Consider the following 19,084-nt stretch of genomic DNA (forward strand, 5'->3'; position numbering starts at 1 on the left):
ATTTAGGCTGGATTTATGGTTTTTGCAGAAAAGAGGGATTTTACAAAGATTAGTGCTGTGTGATATTGAAATAAAATCAGAGAGGAGATTGTAAGCCTCTCTTAAAGCATCATGTCACCACAATATTTCTACTTTGAGTATATTACTGTAATACCAGTCATTTTGATCAGGTTACACTAGTTTATGTGCGAGGTAAAGATAGTCAGATGGTGACAATCCATCTTGTGAAGACTCGAGGGGACAAGCGGTGATGGTTGGGAGGATGGGTGGGGTATCTTTCAAATTTGTAATAATTTGAATAATGCAGCTGTCCTTTGCTTGGATACGTTTCCAGTATATGCTGCAAACAAATGTATAGTGGGTTTAAATGAAAATCAATTAACAATTGTTTAAAAAAAAAAAGAAAGGAAAAAAAAAAGAGATGTATATTAATTATTCTTTAATTATTATGAATTTTCTGCAGGTTCTTGGCAGTGGTGCCTTCACTGGCCGACAGCTCAGAGTCGGTTTCAGGCCAGAGGCCCAACACCAGCGTCGAACAAGGGTAACGCCTCCTCTATGCTTCATTCAGCACAAACGGTGTTCTCTATCCCCAACATACAGTTTTTAATTCCACTGGTTTTTTAGAGGTTGTTAGATGCTTTATGGAATCTGCAGTTACATATTTATATGATAATTATCTTTGTCTTAAATGTATTTTTCTAAATAATGGGCTGCTGTAGTAATTAATCAAATGAACGACCTAGAAGTGAAAATAAAGAAAAAGTCTCATTTGGTATTACACCACACCTTCCTACATATATCACATGTGACATGTTGAAAAACAGCAAAGTACTGTGCTGTTTTAACTGAACATCCACTCTGTCCTGTTTTTTTGTCAGATCTGGGCTCCTCAGCACGCTGGTCGGTGAAAAGTCAGTGACTCAGAGATGGGAGGTAAGAACCTAGACTCCTTGCTGTTCAGTTTAACAACTCAAAGTTTAGAAGTGTCACACTATAAGCTACTATAAGCCTAACTGACATGTTTACCATCTGTTTTCCAGCGAGGAGAGATCAGTAATTTCCAGTACCTGATGCATCTGAACACGTTGGCAGGACGATCCTACAACGACCTGATGCAGTATCCCGTCTTCCCCTGGATCCTGGCCGACTTCGACTCAGAGGTGATTGCAGGTTTTGGGACAACATCAGTGGCAATTAACAGTGTTAACTACAAAGAAAAAAGCAGATGCCTGTCCGTTGGTGACGTTTTTGTTTTTGTGGATGTAAACCAGGAACTGGACCTGAACAACCCCAAGACGTTCCGTAACCTCGCCAAGCCGATGGGCGCCCAGACTGACGACAGACTGACGCAGTACAAGAAGAGGTACAAGGACTGGGAAGACCCCAATGGTGAGATCTTAGCGAGGAATCAATAGACTGCATTTACCAGGATGGAGTAATGGATATAACTTTTATTTATATTATTTCAAGATAAATAGACACAGAGTTAAGACTTGAAGAAAAGAGATCCAGCTAACCGGCTAGGTCTTATTTCGAACCAGTCAGGCTCAAGGCGTTTGCACGCTAAATCTGTTATTTTTATCCAAAATGTCAAATTTTTAAATGCATACATGAGGCCTGTAATAAACAATGAGTGCTATTCGTGGTTGTTTTACAAATTGGCATCAGAAAAATTTCAAACCCTGCAACATCCAGAACCAATTTTACCAAAATGTGGCACCTAATTTTCTTTTCTTTTTTTCTTGTCTACTGATGTTCTTATTGGATGTCATTCAGAACTGTATGCTCATGTCAAAGTTGTATTTTCATTGGCCAGTGTAAGTGAATCTCTTGTTTTCCATCCTACCAGGTGAAACCCCAGCATACCACTACGGCACGCACTATTCATCAGCCATGATCGTAGCCTCTTATCTTGTTCGGATGGAGCCCTTCACACAGATCTTCCTCAGACTTCAGGTTTGATCTAAACTCTTCTAGCCTTCTGAATGTTTTACTTAGCATCTACATTTTCAAGTCAGACAATTGTATTTAAAAAAAAAATGTAAAAGTTGTTTTGACATTAAGCACAGTCAAATGGTGTAATACAGGGGTGTCAAACTCAATGTCAATAAGGGCCACACTGGAAAATAAGAATCCCATCAAGAGCCAGACATGTATAGTTTTTTTGACATGCTTTTATTTAATCGAAAAGTAAAATATTTTTGGCTGTATTGTATAAAGTTCTTCAAAGAATTTAGAAATCAAGAAAAACAAAGCATTCTGATTACATATTTAAAAGTAAGCTACCCGACTAACAGCAACCTGTTTTTGCCTCTCAAATACTGTGTTAAATGTCGCGTAATTGCAGTTTGTAAAACAGTTTTCTGTCTTTTTGGTTTGGCGCACAACTAGGCGGGCCAAAATGTATGGAGAACCTAAATTGATATGCAGGCCGGATCAAAATTTGCGATGGGCCTGGATTCGGCCCGCGGGCCTTGAGTTTGACACCTGGGGTGTAATAAATCGTTTATTTAATAAGACAATACCAGTTTTACATCTGATCATGGATGGTTGTTTATTATCAAAATCTGTGTTGCCCGTTCACAAACTTTGTGAATATTTCATGAATATTTACCACCACCACACAAGTATTCCTTTTGGCTTGAAATTTTACATTTGCATTCGCATGAACTGGGGTAGACGCTCCATATTCATGCATTCGTGCTAATTGTTGCTTCCCGGCCCCGGCAAGTTTGAAGAAGGAAACATGGAGGTCCACACGTATTCAAAATCCAAATGTCAGGAACAGGAGTGTTCTTCTTCGCCCAGAAAAAGAAAAAGGATATTGAAAAGAGCAAGAGAACGGCGTCATCAGAAAAAAGAGTGAAGGCTACCGTAGCTGTAATACGTACTTTGAACTGCGTGGTTGCGAGAGAGTTGATTGCGATATATGATCTCAACGCTAGATGGGAGAAATTCCTACACATTGGACCTTTAAAGCCTGATGGAAAAGATTATCATCCTTTTAGCATCTACAAAAAAAATATTATTTTACATTAGTAAGTTAACATAAAACCCCCAAAGACAAGTACTCTCAAGTGTCTGGACCTAATGTCAAACCCTCTGTCTGTGTGTCTGTGATTACCAGGGAGGTCATTTTGACCTGGCTGACAGGATGTTCCACAGCGTGCGTGAAGCCTGGCTCTCGGCCTCCAAACACAACATGGCCGACGTCAAAGAGCTCATCCCCGAGTTCTTCTATCTGCCTGAGTTCTTGCTCAACGCTAACAACTTCGACCTGGGTCAGTATCAGGAAACGTGGACAATAACGGCACATGAGAGCACGAGTCGAAACAGCCCAAGATAATTGAGTGCTTGAGTATTAATGTTCTGTCTGCCTTCTGTTGTTTGATGTACCAGGCGCCAAGCAGAACGGCACCAAGCTGGGTGACGTCATCCTGCCGCCCTGGGCCAAGGGCGACCCCCGAGAGTTCATCAGAGTCCACAGAGATGTAGGAAATGAACCCACTTGTGACAATTTAGGTCTGAGTTTCAGTGAGTACACATTAAACCTCTGTCTGGTCTTCCCACCTGTCCCCAGGCGTTGGAGTGCGACTATGTATCAGCCCACCTCCACGAATGGATCGACCTGATTTTCGGCTACAAGCAGCAGGGTCCGCCAGCCGTGGAGGCAGTCAACGTCTTCCACCACCTGTTCTACGAGGGTCAGGTGGACATCTACAACATCAACGACCCGCTCAAAGAGACGGCCACCATCGGCTTCATCAACAACTTTGGGCAAATCCCCAAACAGGTCAATTACTGGCTGATGTTAATATGATAAAACTACTTCTCCACACTAGATTAGTGGAACATCTACTGCCACTAATAATAGCTTTACAACTTAGACTACAATATAACTACAATATATAGTAGTACAACAGTCATAGCGCTAATGCTAGTACCACTAAAGCTTCTAAAAATATATATATATATAGATAGCATCCTTAGTTTCCTTTTAACCATCAGCTATGTTTAAGCTACATTAGCAGCCGCTAACATGCTAGGGCCAGTAGCGGTTCTAGAACATTTTAAATAATGGGTGGGGCCAGGCTGGGGCCACATACTCAGACTTTAGGGGTACCAAATACACACCAAGATATTAAGGAACACCATTGAAAAATCCATGCTGTGATTTGGTATTAAAAACTTTTGACATACGGAGTTTTACCCTCGTCAACCTTTAGACTAACTTTGGAGCATTATTTAGCCCAAGGAGGACGTTCTTAAGGTGGGCCAGAAGGTTGTGTGTGTGTGTGTGTGTGTGTGTGTGTGTGTGTGTGTAATTATCACTACAGTCTCACAGGCTGCACGGGTGGCTGTAGTCTTTTAATTTTGCTAGAATATAACCAGACATCTAAGTTGTTGTTGGTTGCTAGACAACAGCAGAAACATAGTTTTGCGCATATCCCATCCTATATTTAGGCCAGATAAAGAATAAGAGAGTTCATCAGCCAAAATACTTCACAATTAAGTTTTAGCAGCTTTAATCCAGGATGCTCTTTATTTTTCAAATTGACCTACCACAGCCAACATGTATTATTATTATTATTATTATTATTTGGCTATTGGTAAATCATAAGTCCTATTCTTTAGTCACTGACTGTTGATGTGTTTGTGTTTCAGCTGTTTAAAAAGCCCCATCCTCCTAAACGGGTACGCAGCAAAGCCAACGGTGACATCGCGAGCATTCCTCCAAATTTCAACAGCGACAAGATCTTCTTCCATCATCTGGACAATCTCAGACCTTCTCTAGCACCTGTCAAAGGTACATGTACACACACACACACACACACACACACACACACACACACACACACACACACACACACACACACACACACACACACACACACACACACACACACACACACACACACACACACACTCACATCTATGCATCTATCTGTGTAAGTACCAGTTAAGCCCTAACCATCCTTTTACTGAAACAGTGCCACACTCTGTCCATTATTCTGTGCAGCACAAACTCTCTAAGGTGCATGGATCCCTTCAGACTCAGATCTCATATTTCTTTGTATTACCCGTGTCTAGAGCTGAAGGAGCCTGTGGGACAGATCGTGTGCACCGACAAGGGCATACTTGCCGTGGAGCAAAACAAAGTTCTGGTTCCCCCGACCTGGAGCAAGACCTTCGCCTGGGGCTACGCCGACCTCAGCTGTCGTCTGGCTAACTATGAATCTGACAAGGTAACAGTTACAGTTATCATAACAGACACAGTTTCTCTGAGATTTAAACTTTAATCTTTAGGCTATACCTACTGTATAATTTGATTATTTGATTATATATAGTACTTAGGTTGACTTCCTCATCCAGAGTAACTTGTAATGAAACAGTTCAATCTAGATTTTAAGAGAGAGAGAGAGTTTTTGCTTTTCAACAATGCTACTTAATTGAAACATGGACTACTGTAGGTTTCCTGCTTATTTCACCTTGAAGTTGACAAGTGAATGTTAAAAATTATTAAAGACAATGTTTCCCCCTGCTGGTGTTTGAATAAAAATGCACGTTTCTTAATGGACCTTCAGTTTTTACAGCAGCAGCCATTACACAAGTCTCTAATGTAGTTCTTCTAATATTGGATTTATTGCCATACTCTCACTACATTTGTAAAAATAAAAAATATTGATCAGGGTGAAAGGGTTGTTTATTGAGATATAAACAAAGTTAGATAGCTAGAATCCTCCATATACATTTCCTCACCTCTGCACCCCTCGGCCAACCAATCTCCTAATCCTAATCTTCGATCTTCTTCAGGCGTTGGTGGTGTACGAGTGTCTGTCAGAGTGGGGTCAGGTCCTCTGTGCCATATGTCCAAACCTGAAGCTGGTTATCACCGGTGGCACCAGCACCGCCATCTGTGTGTGGGAGACAGGAACCTCCAAGGAGAGGGCCAAGTCACTTACACTCAAACAGGTAAAAAAACACAAACAAGACTCAATACAAGGTCCTGGAGCAGTGGCTTGACATTTGTTGTTGAGTCTTTGTCCCCGCTGTTTTCATCGTAGGCATTACTGGGCCACACGGACGCCATAACGTGTCTGACAGCGTCGTCAGCGTACCACATTATTGTCAGTGGCTCGCGGGATCGAACCTGCATCATCTGGGACCTTAACAAGCTTTCCTTCGTCACGCAGCTCAGGGGACACCGGGCGCCCGTCTCTGCTCTGTGTATCAATGAACTGACGGTAAGCTGCAGTATGAATTTCTTCTCTGTCACTCTTAATAAATCTAGTAATGTCATATGTACTTAAACTCCAGAACAATAAATATGAGCTAAGGAGCAGAAAGGGATCATTTACATCATGACTTATACATACTCAACATATTTTGTTTGTTTGTGTAGGGGGACATTGTGTCCTGCGCAGGCACATACATTCACGTGTGGAGCATTAACGGCAGCCCAATTGCCAGCGCCAACACCTTCACAGGGCGCAGCCAGCAGATCCTGTGCTGCTGCGTTTCGGAGATGAACGAGTGGGACACGCAGAACGTCATCGTTACAGGACACTCGGATGGCGTTGTCAGGGTACCCTTGCCCACTTTAAGCTTACAGAATGTCATACTGATAATACCTTATTGTTCAGTCTTTTTAAATCAATGGTTTTTCAAATGCTGCTTGTGGTATCTGTTGCAGACAGAAGTATTCACTTGTCAGGGCTTTTGTCCAACTTTTTGCAAGTGCATGTGTGTAGGTCCGCTTAAAAACGTATAGAATATAAGACCGGTAACAATTAAAAGTTAGCAAATAGCACTGCAGAATGTTCTTATTCCTATTCCTGCCAAGTTAAAGAGGAAAATCTGTCTACATTCGTTATGAAGAAGCTAAACTCAACGTCTACTTTTTTTAATTGTGCTGTGACCTAAATTGACTAAACTAAGCTTAATTAAATCTTGCAGTTTTGGAGAATGGAGTTCCTCCAAGTCCCAGAAACCCCTGCTCTAGAGCCGGTAGAGCCAGATGTGCCTGACTGCTGTGGTGAGGAGAAAATCGGTGAGAATTCTGTGGCAGTATTAAAGTGACATGTCCCATAACAACTTTCTTTGCCTGTGTATATTTCATTTCTTTTCAGTATTTGCACAATGAATTAATTCACTATGGAAATGTGTATTATCATGTAAAATAAAGTTCCTCATTTTCTCCATCTCACAGAGGGTGGCGAGACTCACAACGGCGATGAGGACAGCAGCGAGTCGGATGGAGACGAGCCCAGTCTGAGCCAGGAGCCCAAAGCACCACGCAACCCCTCAACAGGTGGAGGCAGCCAACCGGGCAGCGCCGTCCACAAACCCAGAGGTACTCAACCAACAGCTCCGCTTATCAACATTTACACTTTGTGGTTGGGTCCTCACTGTCCGTGATGGGAGTAACGCGTTACAAAAGTAACGCAATTACAGTAATGTATTCCTTTTTGCTGTAACGCGGTAATATAACACATTACTAATAAAAGGTCGGTAATATTATACCCGTTACAATCTCAATAATGCGACTTACAACGCATTTTAACCCGACATTTAGTGGCGTTAGTTTTTTTTAAGAATTCATCCACACTGCGAAACATTTCGGCACAGAAAAAAAAAGTCCGCGAGTGTTATTTCCTGTTGCTGGATTCGGTGGTTGAAATGACTGCAGAGACGGATACATTTGCGACATGGACATTATTTTCAGGAGTTATTACGCTGCGTTGAATCGAGCTGTCCCGTCACTGTTCCCCGTGGTCAGAGCCAGAACCAGAGACGGTAGGCTAGGGCCATCTGTGTCCTGTCAGTGCCGACATCAATGTGACCGAGCAACTGACAGATATCATGTCGGGAATTAATGTTTAGTCTTGCTATACGTATTATCATTACATGTTATCAGCGGTGGAAAGTAACTATACCGTAGGCTACTTAGATTCAATTGTAAGGTGCTTTTAATTGAGTATTTTCATTTTCTCCTACTTATTAGGCTACTTCTAATCCACCACAATTCAGTCAAGTAGGTCATTGTACGTTTTACTTAACTATTTATTTTATAGCTTTAGTTGCTTTGCAGATTCAGATTAATAATACAAAATAATATGAATAAATTATGATGTATATAGTGGATAAAGATGAGACTTTGTTGATCCCGTGCTGAAATTCACAAGCTACCTGCCAAGTCATACTTCCGCTTTTTTAAGTAACTCAAAAGTTACACAAAAGTAGTGTAAAGCATTACATTTCAGAGACAGTAATATTGTAATATAACTAATTACTCTCAAATGACAGTAACTAGTAATCTATAATGTATTACATTTTGGAAGTAACTTGCCCAACACGGCTCACTGTATAGCTGGTTTTAGCTAAACAAAAGCTGCTCTGGAAACAAATGGTTTTCAGCAGCACTTTGTACGAAATCGCGCAAAAGTTTCTCTTGCTTTGTCATTCCACCTACACCTTTTTCTGGTCATTTTAATGTGTCTTCTATTTCCCACATATGTTTACTGAGGATATAGACTCCCCTTAACCAGGCGTGAATCTCAATCCAGGCTACAATTCACATTCCTGACATTAAAAATCCCTTTAAGGTCCTTCAGCCCGAACGGGAGCTTCGTGGTCGATGGACAGCAGCTCTGACGACTCTCACCGCTGGTCAGACACCCTTAGCATCGACGAGAAGGACGGCTTTGTGTTCGTCAACTACTCTGAGGGCCAAACTAGGGTCCCTCACCCTCACCCTCATCCTCACCCTCACCAGACTCATCCAGGCCAGGGCTCAGTGCCACAGCCCTCCACCATGGACGCACGGACGTATAACCAGCTCAGGGCCGGTGGGTGTCCAGTGATCCTTCAATTTCTTTTTTCCTTTATTACAAGGTTAAAAATAAATATTCTGACGAGGTTTTACAGCTCTTAAGCCAGTTAGGAAAACACTACAGAGGAACAAGGGTTCATCAGGAGTTCTTCTCTGATTAAAGAAAAACAAGTCCTAAAAAGTAAGATCCACTGATCTGAGGACACTCTGTTTGTCGCTTGTTTCAAGTGTTTATTTCTGTGTTCACAGGCTACAGATGGGAGCGCCAGCTGGTCTTCCGGAGCAAACTCACCATGCACACGGCGTTTGATCGCAAGGACAACGCTCAACCAGCAGAGATCACATCCCTCGCCATCTCCAAGTAAGAGAGCCGAGTGTCTGGCACCCAACTGAGAAAGATGAATTCTTTATTTTTGTGTTTGTGAAATATTAATTTGATAATCCGTCTGGAGAGCTTCTTTTACACACATGATTTGCCTTTAGATAAATAGAAGATGTTAAGTGACATGCTGTAGTTGCCATATTGCCCAAAGTCTTACTATCTAGAATAAAATAGAATACACTTTATTGTCCCCGAGGGGAAATTTGGCTTGGGCATAGTGCTACAATCTGTTGCTTCACAACAACGTGTAACAGAAAGAACATTCTAAAATCGGCATAAAGTCGACATAAAAACAACATAAGATCGACAAAGCATCTTAGGACAAGAAGGAAGGACACATGACTGTACAGAAAATACAATAATTCAAAAGTGACTGTAATAATTAAAGCGAAAAGTGCTGGTGTATTTATTGCACTTTTCTCTGTTGTGCTAAGAATTACTATTGAAGTTCAGCAGCTTGATAGAGGTTGGGATAAACGATAACTTAAAGTGCTCATATTATGCTTTTTTTTTCCTTTATTGTGTTATATATCTTTTGTGTGCACATTATAGGTTTACAAAGTGAAAAAGCCCAAAGTCCACCCCAAAGGGACTTACCATCTCCAACAGAAACCGCTGTTCACAAACTGCTCCAAACGGCTCTATTGTAGTCCAGCCTTTACTTCAGAGACAAACGTGCGTCACTTTGTAACACACGTTATAATGCTCTCCTAGCTGCTAGCGTGGCACACACTCATACTCTGCTTCTGACTGAGTAGTAGTCCTTACCTAGCTACTGCCCATGTGTGATTCCCAACAAAGATGGAACAGAAGTGCGATGCCTCACTCTGTAGCTAAAACAGAGAGCTCAACACACAGGGTGAAAAGAGGAGCTGCAGCAATGTGCAGTACGACAAATATATGGTGTTTTTTGAAAATTAAACCATGTAACTCTGATATAACCTCTAAATACAATTATGAACCTGAAAATTAGCATAATATGAACACTTGTTTAACATCTCAAACTGTAGAAACTAGCGAACACAAAACACAATTCAAATCCAGTCAAAACAAACATTTTAGACCTGGAAGATGTCCTTTCTGAATTACTCTCCTCCCTCTTTGTCTCACAAACCACCCCCGTTTCTCCCTTCCACCCTTTACCTCTCTCTGCTTTCCCCCTCTTTTAACATCCCCTCTACAGGGACCACAGTAAGATCCTGGTGGGCGACGGTCGCGGCCGAGTCTTCAGCTGGTCGGTGAGCGACCAGCCGGGCCGCTCGGCGGCCGACCACTGGGTGAAGGACGAGGTGGTTGACAGCTGCTCCGGCTGCACGGTGCGCTTCTCCCTCACCGAGCGACGCCACCACTGCAGGAACTGCGGGCAGCTCTTCTGCCAAAAGTAAGTACATTACAGCAACACGGCACACTTTCCAGCATGGCTTCTTCTACTTTTAACTTCTGCTTTTACTTACTGAGGATGTGCAGCTGAGGGATGCACCGAATCCAGGATTTGGGTTCAGATTCGGCCGAATATTGGGCTTTTTGACGGGGTTCGGTTTCTGCTGAACCTTTAGAATTTCTTTTCCACCGAACCCTACGCTTGCACTTCGCTGGTCGACGTAATGACGCCGTCGTTGATTATGGGAAGGTGTTTACGCAGGTGCACTGTTCAATGCAGTAGGCTGTGAGAACGTGAAAATGGAACTTGGGAAAATGGAAGTGTTGTTTGGCAAAAAAAAAGTTGGAGGCGATGACAGCAATATTTAGAACAGGTTGGAAATGTAAGCTTTTAAAGTTTAGGTTAATAAATAACTGGCAATTCCTCTATGTTGCTAGTTGTATGTAATAGGTTGACTGTTTTTTAGCCATTTTCTTTATATCAAATCAGAATGCTTACACTCTTCTATGACCTTATAATCATGGTCATTGTAAACATTGTGATCACCTCAGAAGATCTGTAGCTTCAAGAGTTTATATGTATGCATATTGATTGAGATATTCCCTAATTTGCATATTTAATTTAATTTTTAAGACAAAGTGTAATACAAAAGTATTTCTCTTAATATGAAGATTAAACTGGTAGAAGTGTATGAGCATATCTATAAAGGGAAAAAAAGTCCCATTCACCTGTAGTGTGATAATAGTGTCACTACTCCGGGTAGAGATTTGGCACACATCCCACGTTGTTCAACGGGGTCATATTAGTCTATCACAGTTGAGATATTCTCCACTAAATGAAGTGCATACAAATATTACCCAGGACCTAGACTATTTACTTCATTAATGTGTTTACTGTGTTAATGGACTGAGGATGGGAGTACGATTCGGTATTCGGTTTCGGATTCGGCAGAATCTTAACCAGTGGATTTGGTATTCGGCCGAACCCCAAAAATCTGGATTCGGTGCATCCCTAGTGCGCCTACATGTTTCTGATGTTTTTACTGTAGGTCATCGTCTCAGCAGAAAGTGGCAGAACTAGATGTATTTACAGGTCTTAGTGATTATCCTGTGATAATGTAGACTTAAGCATGAATGCGTATAGTATATTCAGCATTTATTGACCCTTTATAACCCCTTACCGTTTGCTAACATTTCTTCTTCTAATGTGTAGAATGAATATATGACATTAGGCAATTGTAAGATCAATTTGGGCTCTGGAAACTTGTGACATGCATATGTTATGCTTGTTTAGCCTTTGCTTATGGTTTATTTAGTATAAGTAATAGATTAATCAATAATGATATTGCAGCTTTATACTACTTAATAATAATAAATATAATAATATATAAATATAATAAATATATAATAATATAATAAATAATAATACTTATACTAACAACTTCTGTTGATATTAGAGATGGCCCGATACCATTTTTTGCTTCCCGATACCGATTCCGATACCTGAACTTGCGTATCGGCTGATACCGAGTACCAATCGGATACCAGTGTGTCATATATTTTATTATGTTTTAACAGCTGTATACTACTATCCCTGTATGGATGTGATATTATTTCTATCTTTGTTGTCGGTCTGGCTCAGGTTAAACTCTTTCTGAAACATGAACAATGAACGCCACAGAACATTCTTTTATTCTGCAGTTTGACAGTCAGTTATAACGGAAAAAGAACATAAATAACTACTTTAACGTAGATTTTCTTTAGGGCTTTATTACGTGGTATCGGATCGGTGTATAAACTCCAGTACTTCCCGATACCGATACCAGCGTTTTAGGCAGTATCGGAACCGATACTGGTATTGGTATCGGAACATCTCTAGTTGATATTGTTAGCTGTTTATGCTCATATAAACTGGCTTTGGAAAGAAGTCTGTTATGTAAATGAGAGATGAGATTTTTTGGATAGCGGAAGTTTCTAAAACAGGTTTTTGCTTTGTCGTTATGGGGTTATTGTGTGGCAAAAGTGAATTTATTATATTGTAGATTCATTTCATGTCACAGTAAAGTGTGCTAAAACTGAAGGGGTCATTGTATAGATTTGAATTTTTCTTCCATTTTTTGATTCTCACCTTTTACTTTTCAGCATCCTTCTCCTGTGAGAACCTGAATTTCCCGCCTATCGCTCTTTTTTAAAATGTGCACCTCATCTCACATTGTTCTGCAGGTGCAGTCGCTTCCAGTCAGAGATCAAAAGGCTGAAGATCTCGTCACCGGTGCGAGTTTGTCAGAACTGTTACTACAACCTTCAACATGAGCGAAGCGCCGAGGACAGCTGCAGAAACTGAGCTCCGCCTCCACCCGGAAGAAACCCCCCTCCTGCTGCGGACTCGGAAAGTGAGGAGCATTCCATTCCTCCAACTGCCTCGTCGTTCCCTCAACACCTCTCACATATCCCAAAACGCTCTCCCTCCAAACCCCCTATCCCCTATCCTATATCTCGTACGTCCAGTAACCACATGTACTGCAACACACCGACAGCTTGTAACAGGAGGGAAAGTCGGCCGTCTCAGCGGACGAGGTGGGGGGGGAAACAATGAAAACAGATTGAAAGGAAATGGGAAGAAAAAAAAAAACTCAATCACCACTTTTACCACCTGCACTCACCTGGAGGAAGGAAAAAAAAAAAGAAGAAAAAAAAAACAAAAACCTTGATTCGGCACGCTCGAATCAATCACTCGCCATTTTTGCTTTGAGACCGGGAAACAGGGAAAACTCCTTCCTCTTTCACCGTAAGACATAACAAACTTGTTAATATTGTAAATACTTATCATGGCCTTTTTAACTGTAAGAGGAACAAACAGAACAAAAGATAAGGTCAATGAGAAAAAAAAAAAACATATTGCCTGTAACATAGCGTTGTGACTAACCACTCCTGGCTTTAAAAACAAACAAAAAAGAAATTGATTGTGTGTAGTCTGCGTCACGAGTCACGGCGAGTCCAGAGGAAGGGATATGAATGTCAATAATTAATGTCTGTGGGTTGACTTTACTAGTGAGTCTAGTTATGCAAAATTACTTATTTTTAATTTCCTGATCATTTTTTGTAGTTGTTGTTTACAGAGTTGATTTCCTAAGTGTTGCCCACAGTGTCGAGCCATCACCATCATAGAGATATTTTGTATCCTTTGCCAAATTGTTTTGATGTATCAATTATGATGATTTTCTTTTTTCTTCTTCATAATCGGTCCTTTATATGAATTCCCATTTGGAGAATTGTTGTTGTTGTTGCTGCTGCTGCTGCTGCTGTCTAAAGACTGGACCCATTATCATTTCAGATTTTATTTGGATTTTATTTTTAAACCATATCGCTCAGTTTATTTCGAGATGCTTTGTCTAGGGAGAGAAAACATCATGGGTTCATCAGCTGTGAAAAAAGACAAATGAGTTACGTAATATTGCTACACATTAACTTTCCCTCATGTCTCTTTCATGTAGCCTTATTTAGTTACTGTACAGCGTGAAAGCGGCTTTTTGAATGCACACAGAAAAGGGATTTGTAGTGTATATTGTTTTATTTTCTTGTTGGTTTCTATTCAGATTTGTGGTTTGGAGACCTTCACTCCGACCCTGTGGCATTATTACAGCAGATTAGGAAATGTGGCACTCACCACACTTTATCCTCAGTCCTCACAAAAGATGTTAAACTGCAGGAGCAGCAGCCGAGCACCTTGTAAAGAGTCTGTGCAGTAAAGAATGAAATGATTATAAGCATTGGAAAATATGTAAATAATCATTTGAATTCATTTAGTTTAGTTGTCCTGAGAGCAGTTTGCTCAAGATGTATTTAGTTGATTGAAGGTTTTGAGAAGGTCAGAGGAATTACCTGTGACTATAAAATCTATGGAAGTTTAATTTGTGCCAAAAATCTGATTTTGTATATTCGTCAATGTTCACGGTTCCCACTTGTTGAGCTTTTGTCGAGTTTGCCTGGTTACTGTCACTGCTGATGTGTCACTGTCCATTTTAGAGTCGTCCCATGAATTCATATAACAGACAAAAACAAAACATGGGCCATGAGAAAAAAAAAAAAGAGACAAAAAAAAATGACGAGGACAGAAATAAAGAAAATGACATGACTAGACGTCTAGTCATCAATTCAGAAAAACAGACGAGTAACTTAAAGCAACACAAATCATGATGGACACACTGCAGGGATAATAACAATGACCAAGCAAATACACGACAATGGCTTTTTTGTTGCTACAACATTAAGCAACGACAGTAGTTAAGCACACGTGTAAAAACAGACATATCTAACATTTGTATGTGATCACAGCATGTTTAAAATGATTGTCAATGAGACTTTTTAGTAACAGCAAGGAGATATGTAAATTCAACAGAAAGATATGCAGTACATACAACAAAACATTTTTGGCACAGATTGACCCCCGTACAGGCTTCCATATTGACACATTACTATCAGGGGGTTTATATGTTTACAACAGCTTAGCAATGATACAAGTTCATAATGTATCCCCATTTACTCTGCTGGATGGCTGTTGCTGCTGGGTTTAATAGTTGAACATTAAAAAAAAAGTGTTTTTGTTTTTATGTAACGTCTGTACATGTTTTTTTTTCTGCCCTCCTCTCTCTTCATACATGTGTTAAAGTTGTTTTGTTTTTTCTGTGGGCAATAACTGTGCATTCAAGTGCTGCTTTCTTTTTTTTTCCCCAGAGAAAACGGTTTTCTTTTTGTTTCCCACTCGTCTTCACAGAGTCTCAAACGTGTCAAAAAAACGAAAATAATACTTTAATATTCGACCCTACAGCTCCCATGATGTTATAATAATAATATGCACTCTTGTTATTGATCATTCTGCATTTACGTACTGTAATTTAGTGTGCAATCATGCCATCTAGCTGAAAAGGCCATGTCGGCTTCTATCAATCAAGAGTTCTTTTTGAATCTTCACATGTACTAAAAAAAAAGAAAAGTCAAGAGGAATCGCAGGTTTTTATTGAATGCCGTTTTATGTTGTTATTTTAACAGAAGGGTGCATTTCACAGCGGATAAATGAACTGTACAAAGTATTTATGCAATTATAACTGGTTTTAGATTTTTTTTTTTTTTTAAATGATTATTTGGATTTCAGCAAGTTTTGTTACTTGTTGCATGTCTATTAACACAGCTGACTTTCTGTGTCAGTGCATTGTACATGTTTTAAGCATTATATTTTGTTGGTTTTATTCTTTTTGTTCTTTGTTTTTTTTTTTGTTTTTTTTGGCTGGATACATTGTCTTATGAGTTGTCCCTAATGACCGACTGACAGGTTTGTATACAGAGCTGGAGATCACGTTCCCAACTCTGGGTGGACTTTTCTACTCTTTATGGAGAAATTTAAGGACTAATGAGAGAAGAAGAAGGAAAAAAAAAGAGAAAATCTTGGATTATTTTGGTGGTCCTGTATTAGACTGCATTACTACAGTATCTGGTGTGCAATCTGTGATAGCTGAATGTTTCTTGTATATTTGTGTTCACTACATCCTACAAGAGAAAAAAACCCGTAGAGTAACCCCCCCCCCTTACAGAAACAAAATGTTACAATAATGCAATAGATCTGCTACTTATTCTTTTTAATTTCATTTCAATAAATAATTGCTGTTTACCACCAAAAACACAGTCAATTCTTTTATTTTGAATGTTGGGTCAAGTTGTCTTCATGATGTGTTAGGTAATCTTTTGTAAATTGTGGGCACAAATTGTTAATGTGAGGGAAATAAAGGAATCTGCAAATTATAATGGCTGAATACAGTATCACAAATACACATACATGGTGGCCAGGTTAGCTCAGTTGGTAGAGCAGGCGCATTTATATGGAGATGTATACCTCGATGCAGAAGGTCCAGGGTTTGAGTCCAACCTGTGACGATTTCCTGCATTTCTTCCCCCCTGCTGTTCTTTCCATTAAAGGCTGAAATGCCCCCCAAAAAAATCTTAAAATATATATGATTTTTTTTTTGTATATACATATATATATTAGGATTACAAGCTTGTTTGAGTGATGGATATATCAACTTACAAATTAATACAAATTTAAGTCATTTATTTAACAAAATTAAAGTGTATACAAAACATTTTTTGAATGAAATGTATTGACTAAGGTTCATGTTTATGAATGTGAAGTAACCCCATACTGTTATTTTAATGTCTGTTATAACTATCAATCCTGAGAAACGGCACAATCTGGTTTTGTTTGACGAAATCCAAAAAGGAAATAAAAAAAAAGAAGGAAAAAAACAGGAAAAAGTGCACAGATAAAACACGAAAGTGGGTGATGTGTTTTATAGCAAAGTATGGAAGCCCATTTCTGCCAATGTGATGAGAAAAAAAGATCTTGTAAGTCATAATGAGATACTGTACAATCTCAAAATAATGAGTGTCTCAAAATAATGACAGACAAATTAATTTCGATAATATATTTTGAGATACTCATTTCGATAGTTTCTCATTATTTTTTAGAAACTCATTATTTTGAGAAAGTTTCATATTATTGTGAGAAACCAAGTTATTATTATTATTTTGAGATATGAAGTCATTATTTTGAGAAACTAAGTTATTATTTTGAGAATGTTTATCTTTATTTTAAGAAACTAAGTCATTATTTTTAGATGCTAAACTTACTCATTATTTTGGGAAAAGTTCCCTGACTTACAGGATTTCTTTTTCATCACATTGGCGGAAATGTGCTTCCACAGTTAGCCGTTTTCAATATTTGATATTTAAAGGGGTCTAAGTTAGGGCACCGGTTATTACTGGTAGTTGCCTACCGCAGCATGAAGCAAGTCGGTCAACCAAGTATAGATTGACTGGAGAGAGAGAGAGAGAGAGAGAGAGAGAGAGAGAGAGAGAGAGGGGCTGTCTCCACTGCAGCAGCACCAACAGACCTGTGTAAAGTTGAGAAACACAAACTAAGACCGGAAAATGTGTGGCTTGTACTTCAAAATAAACCTCCCCCTAAAATAAGCAATATATCCTACACTCAATGGGAGACATTGGAATTAATTAATAGAATATAGGACGGACAGGTAAATAATTGTATCACAGGCCATATGAAATTATAAATATTACTTGTGTTCTACTTTCACTCCACTGCATTTCAGAGGGAGGTAATCATTTTTACTCCACAAATGTATGGCTCTATGAAAGACACATTTTACAGTAATAAAAGATAAAACACAATCTGTTAGTGATGTGGGAGGAAACATGTACTTATTGAAGAGATTTTAAAGACAAATATTTCAGAAGGGCTATTTTTTTTACTTGAAATGTATTTTTAATATTTTTGGTAATTTACTACTTTGACATAAGTGAAGGATTCTGCTACTTGTGTTTACTCAGAATCAGAATCAGCTTATTGGCCAGGTTTGTGTAAACAAACAAGGAATTTGACTCTGGTTAATCTTTGCTCTCAAAGTACAACACTCACTTAACATATAAAGAATAAAAACAGAAATGACAGTAAGACATATAATACAAAAATATACAAAAGAGAGGGAAGGAATAGTGCAATATCTGATGCTTCACATAAATACAAACCTTCACCTTCACAAAATCTGAAAGCTCCTGTTTAGTGGAAGTTCTGACAATATTTGGATTTTTCTTTCCAGTGGTTGAGTTTATGGTAGGATCACGGGCCGACCTTTAAAATAGTTTCATATAATGAAAAAAATATCTTTCACTTCATTCAAGAAATTATTTATTTGTGAGAGAACCCTGATTACTTGATTAAACCAGCACTGTTGTGTAAGAATGCTGCATTACAAGTCCTGAATACAAAAGTTTACTTAAGGAAAAGAAGAAATATTATCAAAAAAATTTAACAAGTAAGCCTAAACAGGACATTCTACATAAAAAGTACTTTTAATTTGAGTAATTTAAGTATATTTTGATGCTTCATACGTTTACTCAAGTAAGTTTTTGAATGCAGTTGCATTTTGTAGCAGCTGTAACAGAGTATTTCTACACTATGGTATTAGGCTACTACTTCTTTTTTTTTCCCAACAACATTTTTATTGACTTTTAATATATAGATATATATCATAATGTATGTATATTTTCTTTTTCCCAAGTTGTGGTTTTTTATTCTATTATTCTCTTTCAAAGTCCACCTGGGTTACTGTCCTTGTCAAAGATTATAGGTATTACTACTTTAACTTTAGTAAATGGTCTGAGTACTTTTTCCACCAATGGATGTAGTGGTATAAACCTATAAAATAGAAACAATCAATTACAAGTAACCTCAAAATTGTAGTTAAAGTACAGCACTTGAGTAAAGGTATCTAAGTGAATTACTTTCAACCACTGGCGCAGAGTCAGCATCGATTGAAGAATAATAATAAATGGAAGCAGCGTATTCCTCAGCAAAGCATTTACTTCGAAAGTAACTATCGGAAGCTGCGTGCCCTTACTTTAAATAGCTTGACTCT

At 39.1% G+C, this 19,084-nt stretch overlaps 1 protein-coding gene across 1 annotated transcript in view; it reads left to right on the forward strand.

Moving 5' to 3' along the window:
- wdfy3 (WD repeat and FYVE domain containing 3) overlaps nt 1–13,778 on the forward strand; it is a 101,933-nt gene extending 88,155 nt beyond the window's left edge. Inside the window, exons 49-67 of the mRNA XM_078251438.1 lie at nt 464–544; nt 882–936; nt 1,044–1,163; nt 1,275–1,392; nt 1,853–1,959; nt 3,131–3,284; nt 3,403–3,494; nt 3,584–3,796; nt 4,669–4,810; nt 5,095–5,249; nt 5,818–5,976; nt 6,069–6,248; nt 6,407–6,589; nt 6,961–7,054; nt 7,214–7,357; nt 8,610–8,852; nt 9,086–9,197; nt 10,402–10,599; nt 12,822–13,778. Of these exons, the coding sequence (XP_078107564.1) occupies nt 464–544; nt 882–936; nt 1,044–1,163; nt 1,275–1,392; nt 1,853–1,959; nt 3,131–3,284; nt 3,403–3,494; nt 3,584–3,796; nt 4,669–4,810; nt 5,095–5,249; nt 5,818–5,976; nt 6,069–6,248; nt 6,407–6,589; nt 6,961–7,054; nt 7,214–7,357; nt 8,610–8,852; nt 9,086–9,197; nt 10,402–10,599; nt 12,822–12,942 (2,671 nt within the window). The 3' untranslated portion in view covers nt 12,943–13,778. The remainder of the gene's footprint in view (nt 1–463; nt 545–881; nt 937–1,043; nt 1,164–1,274; nt 1,393–1,852; nt 1,960–3,130; nt 3,285–3,402; nt 3,495–3,583; nt 3,797–4,668; nt 4,811–5,094; nt 5,250–5,817; nt 5,977–6,068; nt 6,249–6,406; nt 6,590–6,960; nt 7,055–7,213; nt 7,358–8,609; nt 8,853–9,085; nt 9,198–10,401; nt 10,600–12,821) is intronic.
- Nucleotides 13,779–19,084: the final 5,306 nt, after the last annotated feature.

Source organism: Sander vitreus, chromosome 5 (genome assembly GCF_031162955.1).
Source record: "Sander vitreus isolate 19-12246 chromosome 5, sanVit1, whole genome shotgun sequence".
Classification (NCBI taxonomy): domain Eukaryota; kingdom Metazoa; phylum Chordata; class Actinopteri; order Perciformes; family Percidae; genus Sander; species Sander vitreus.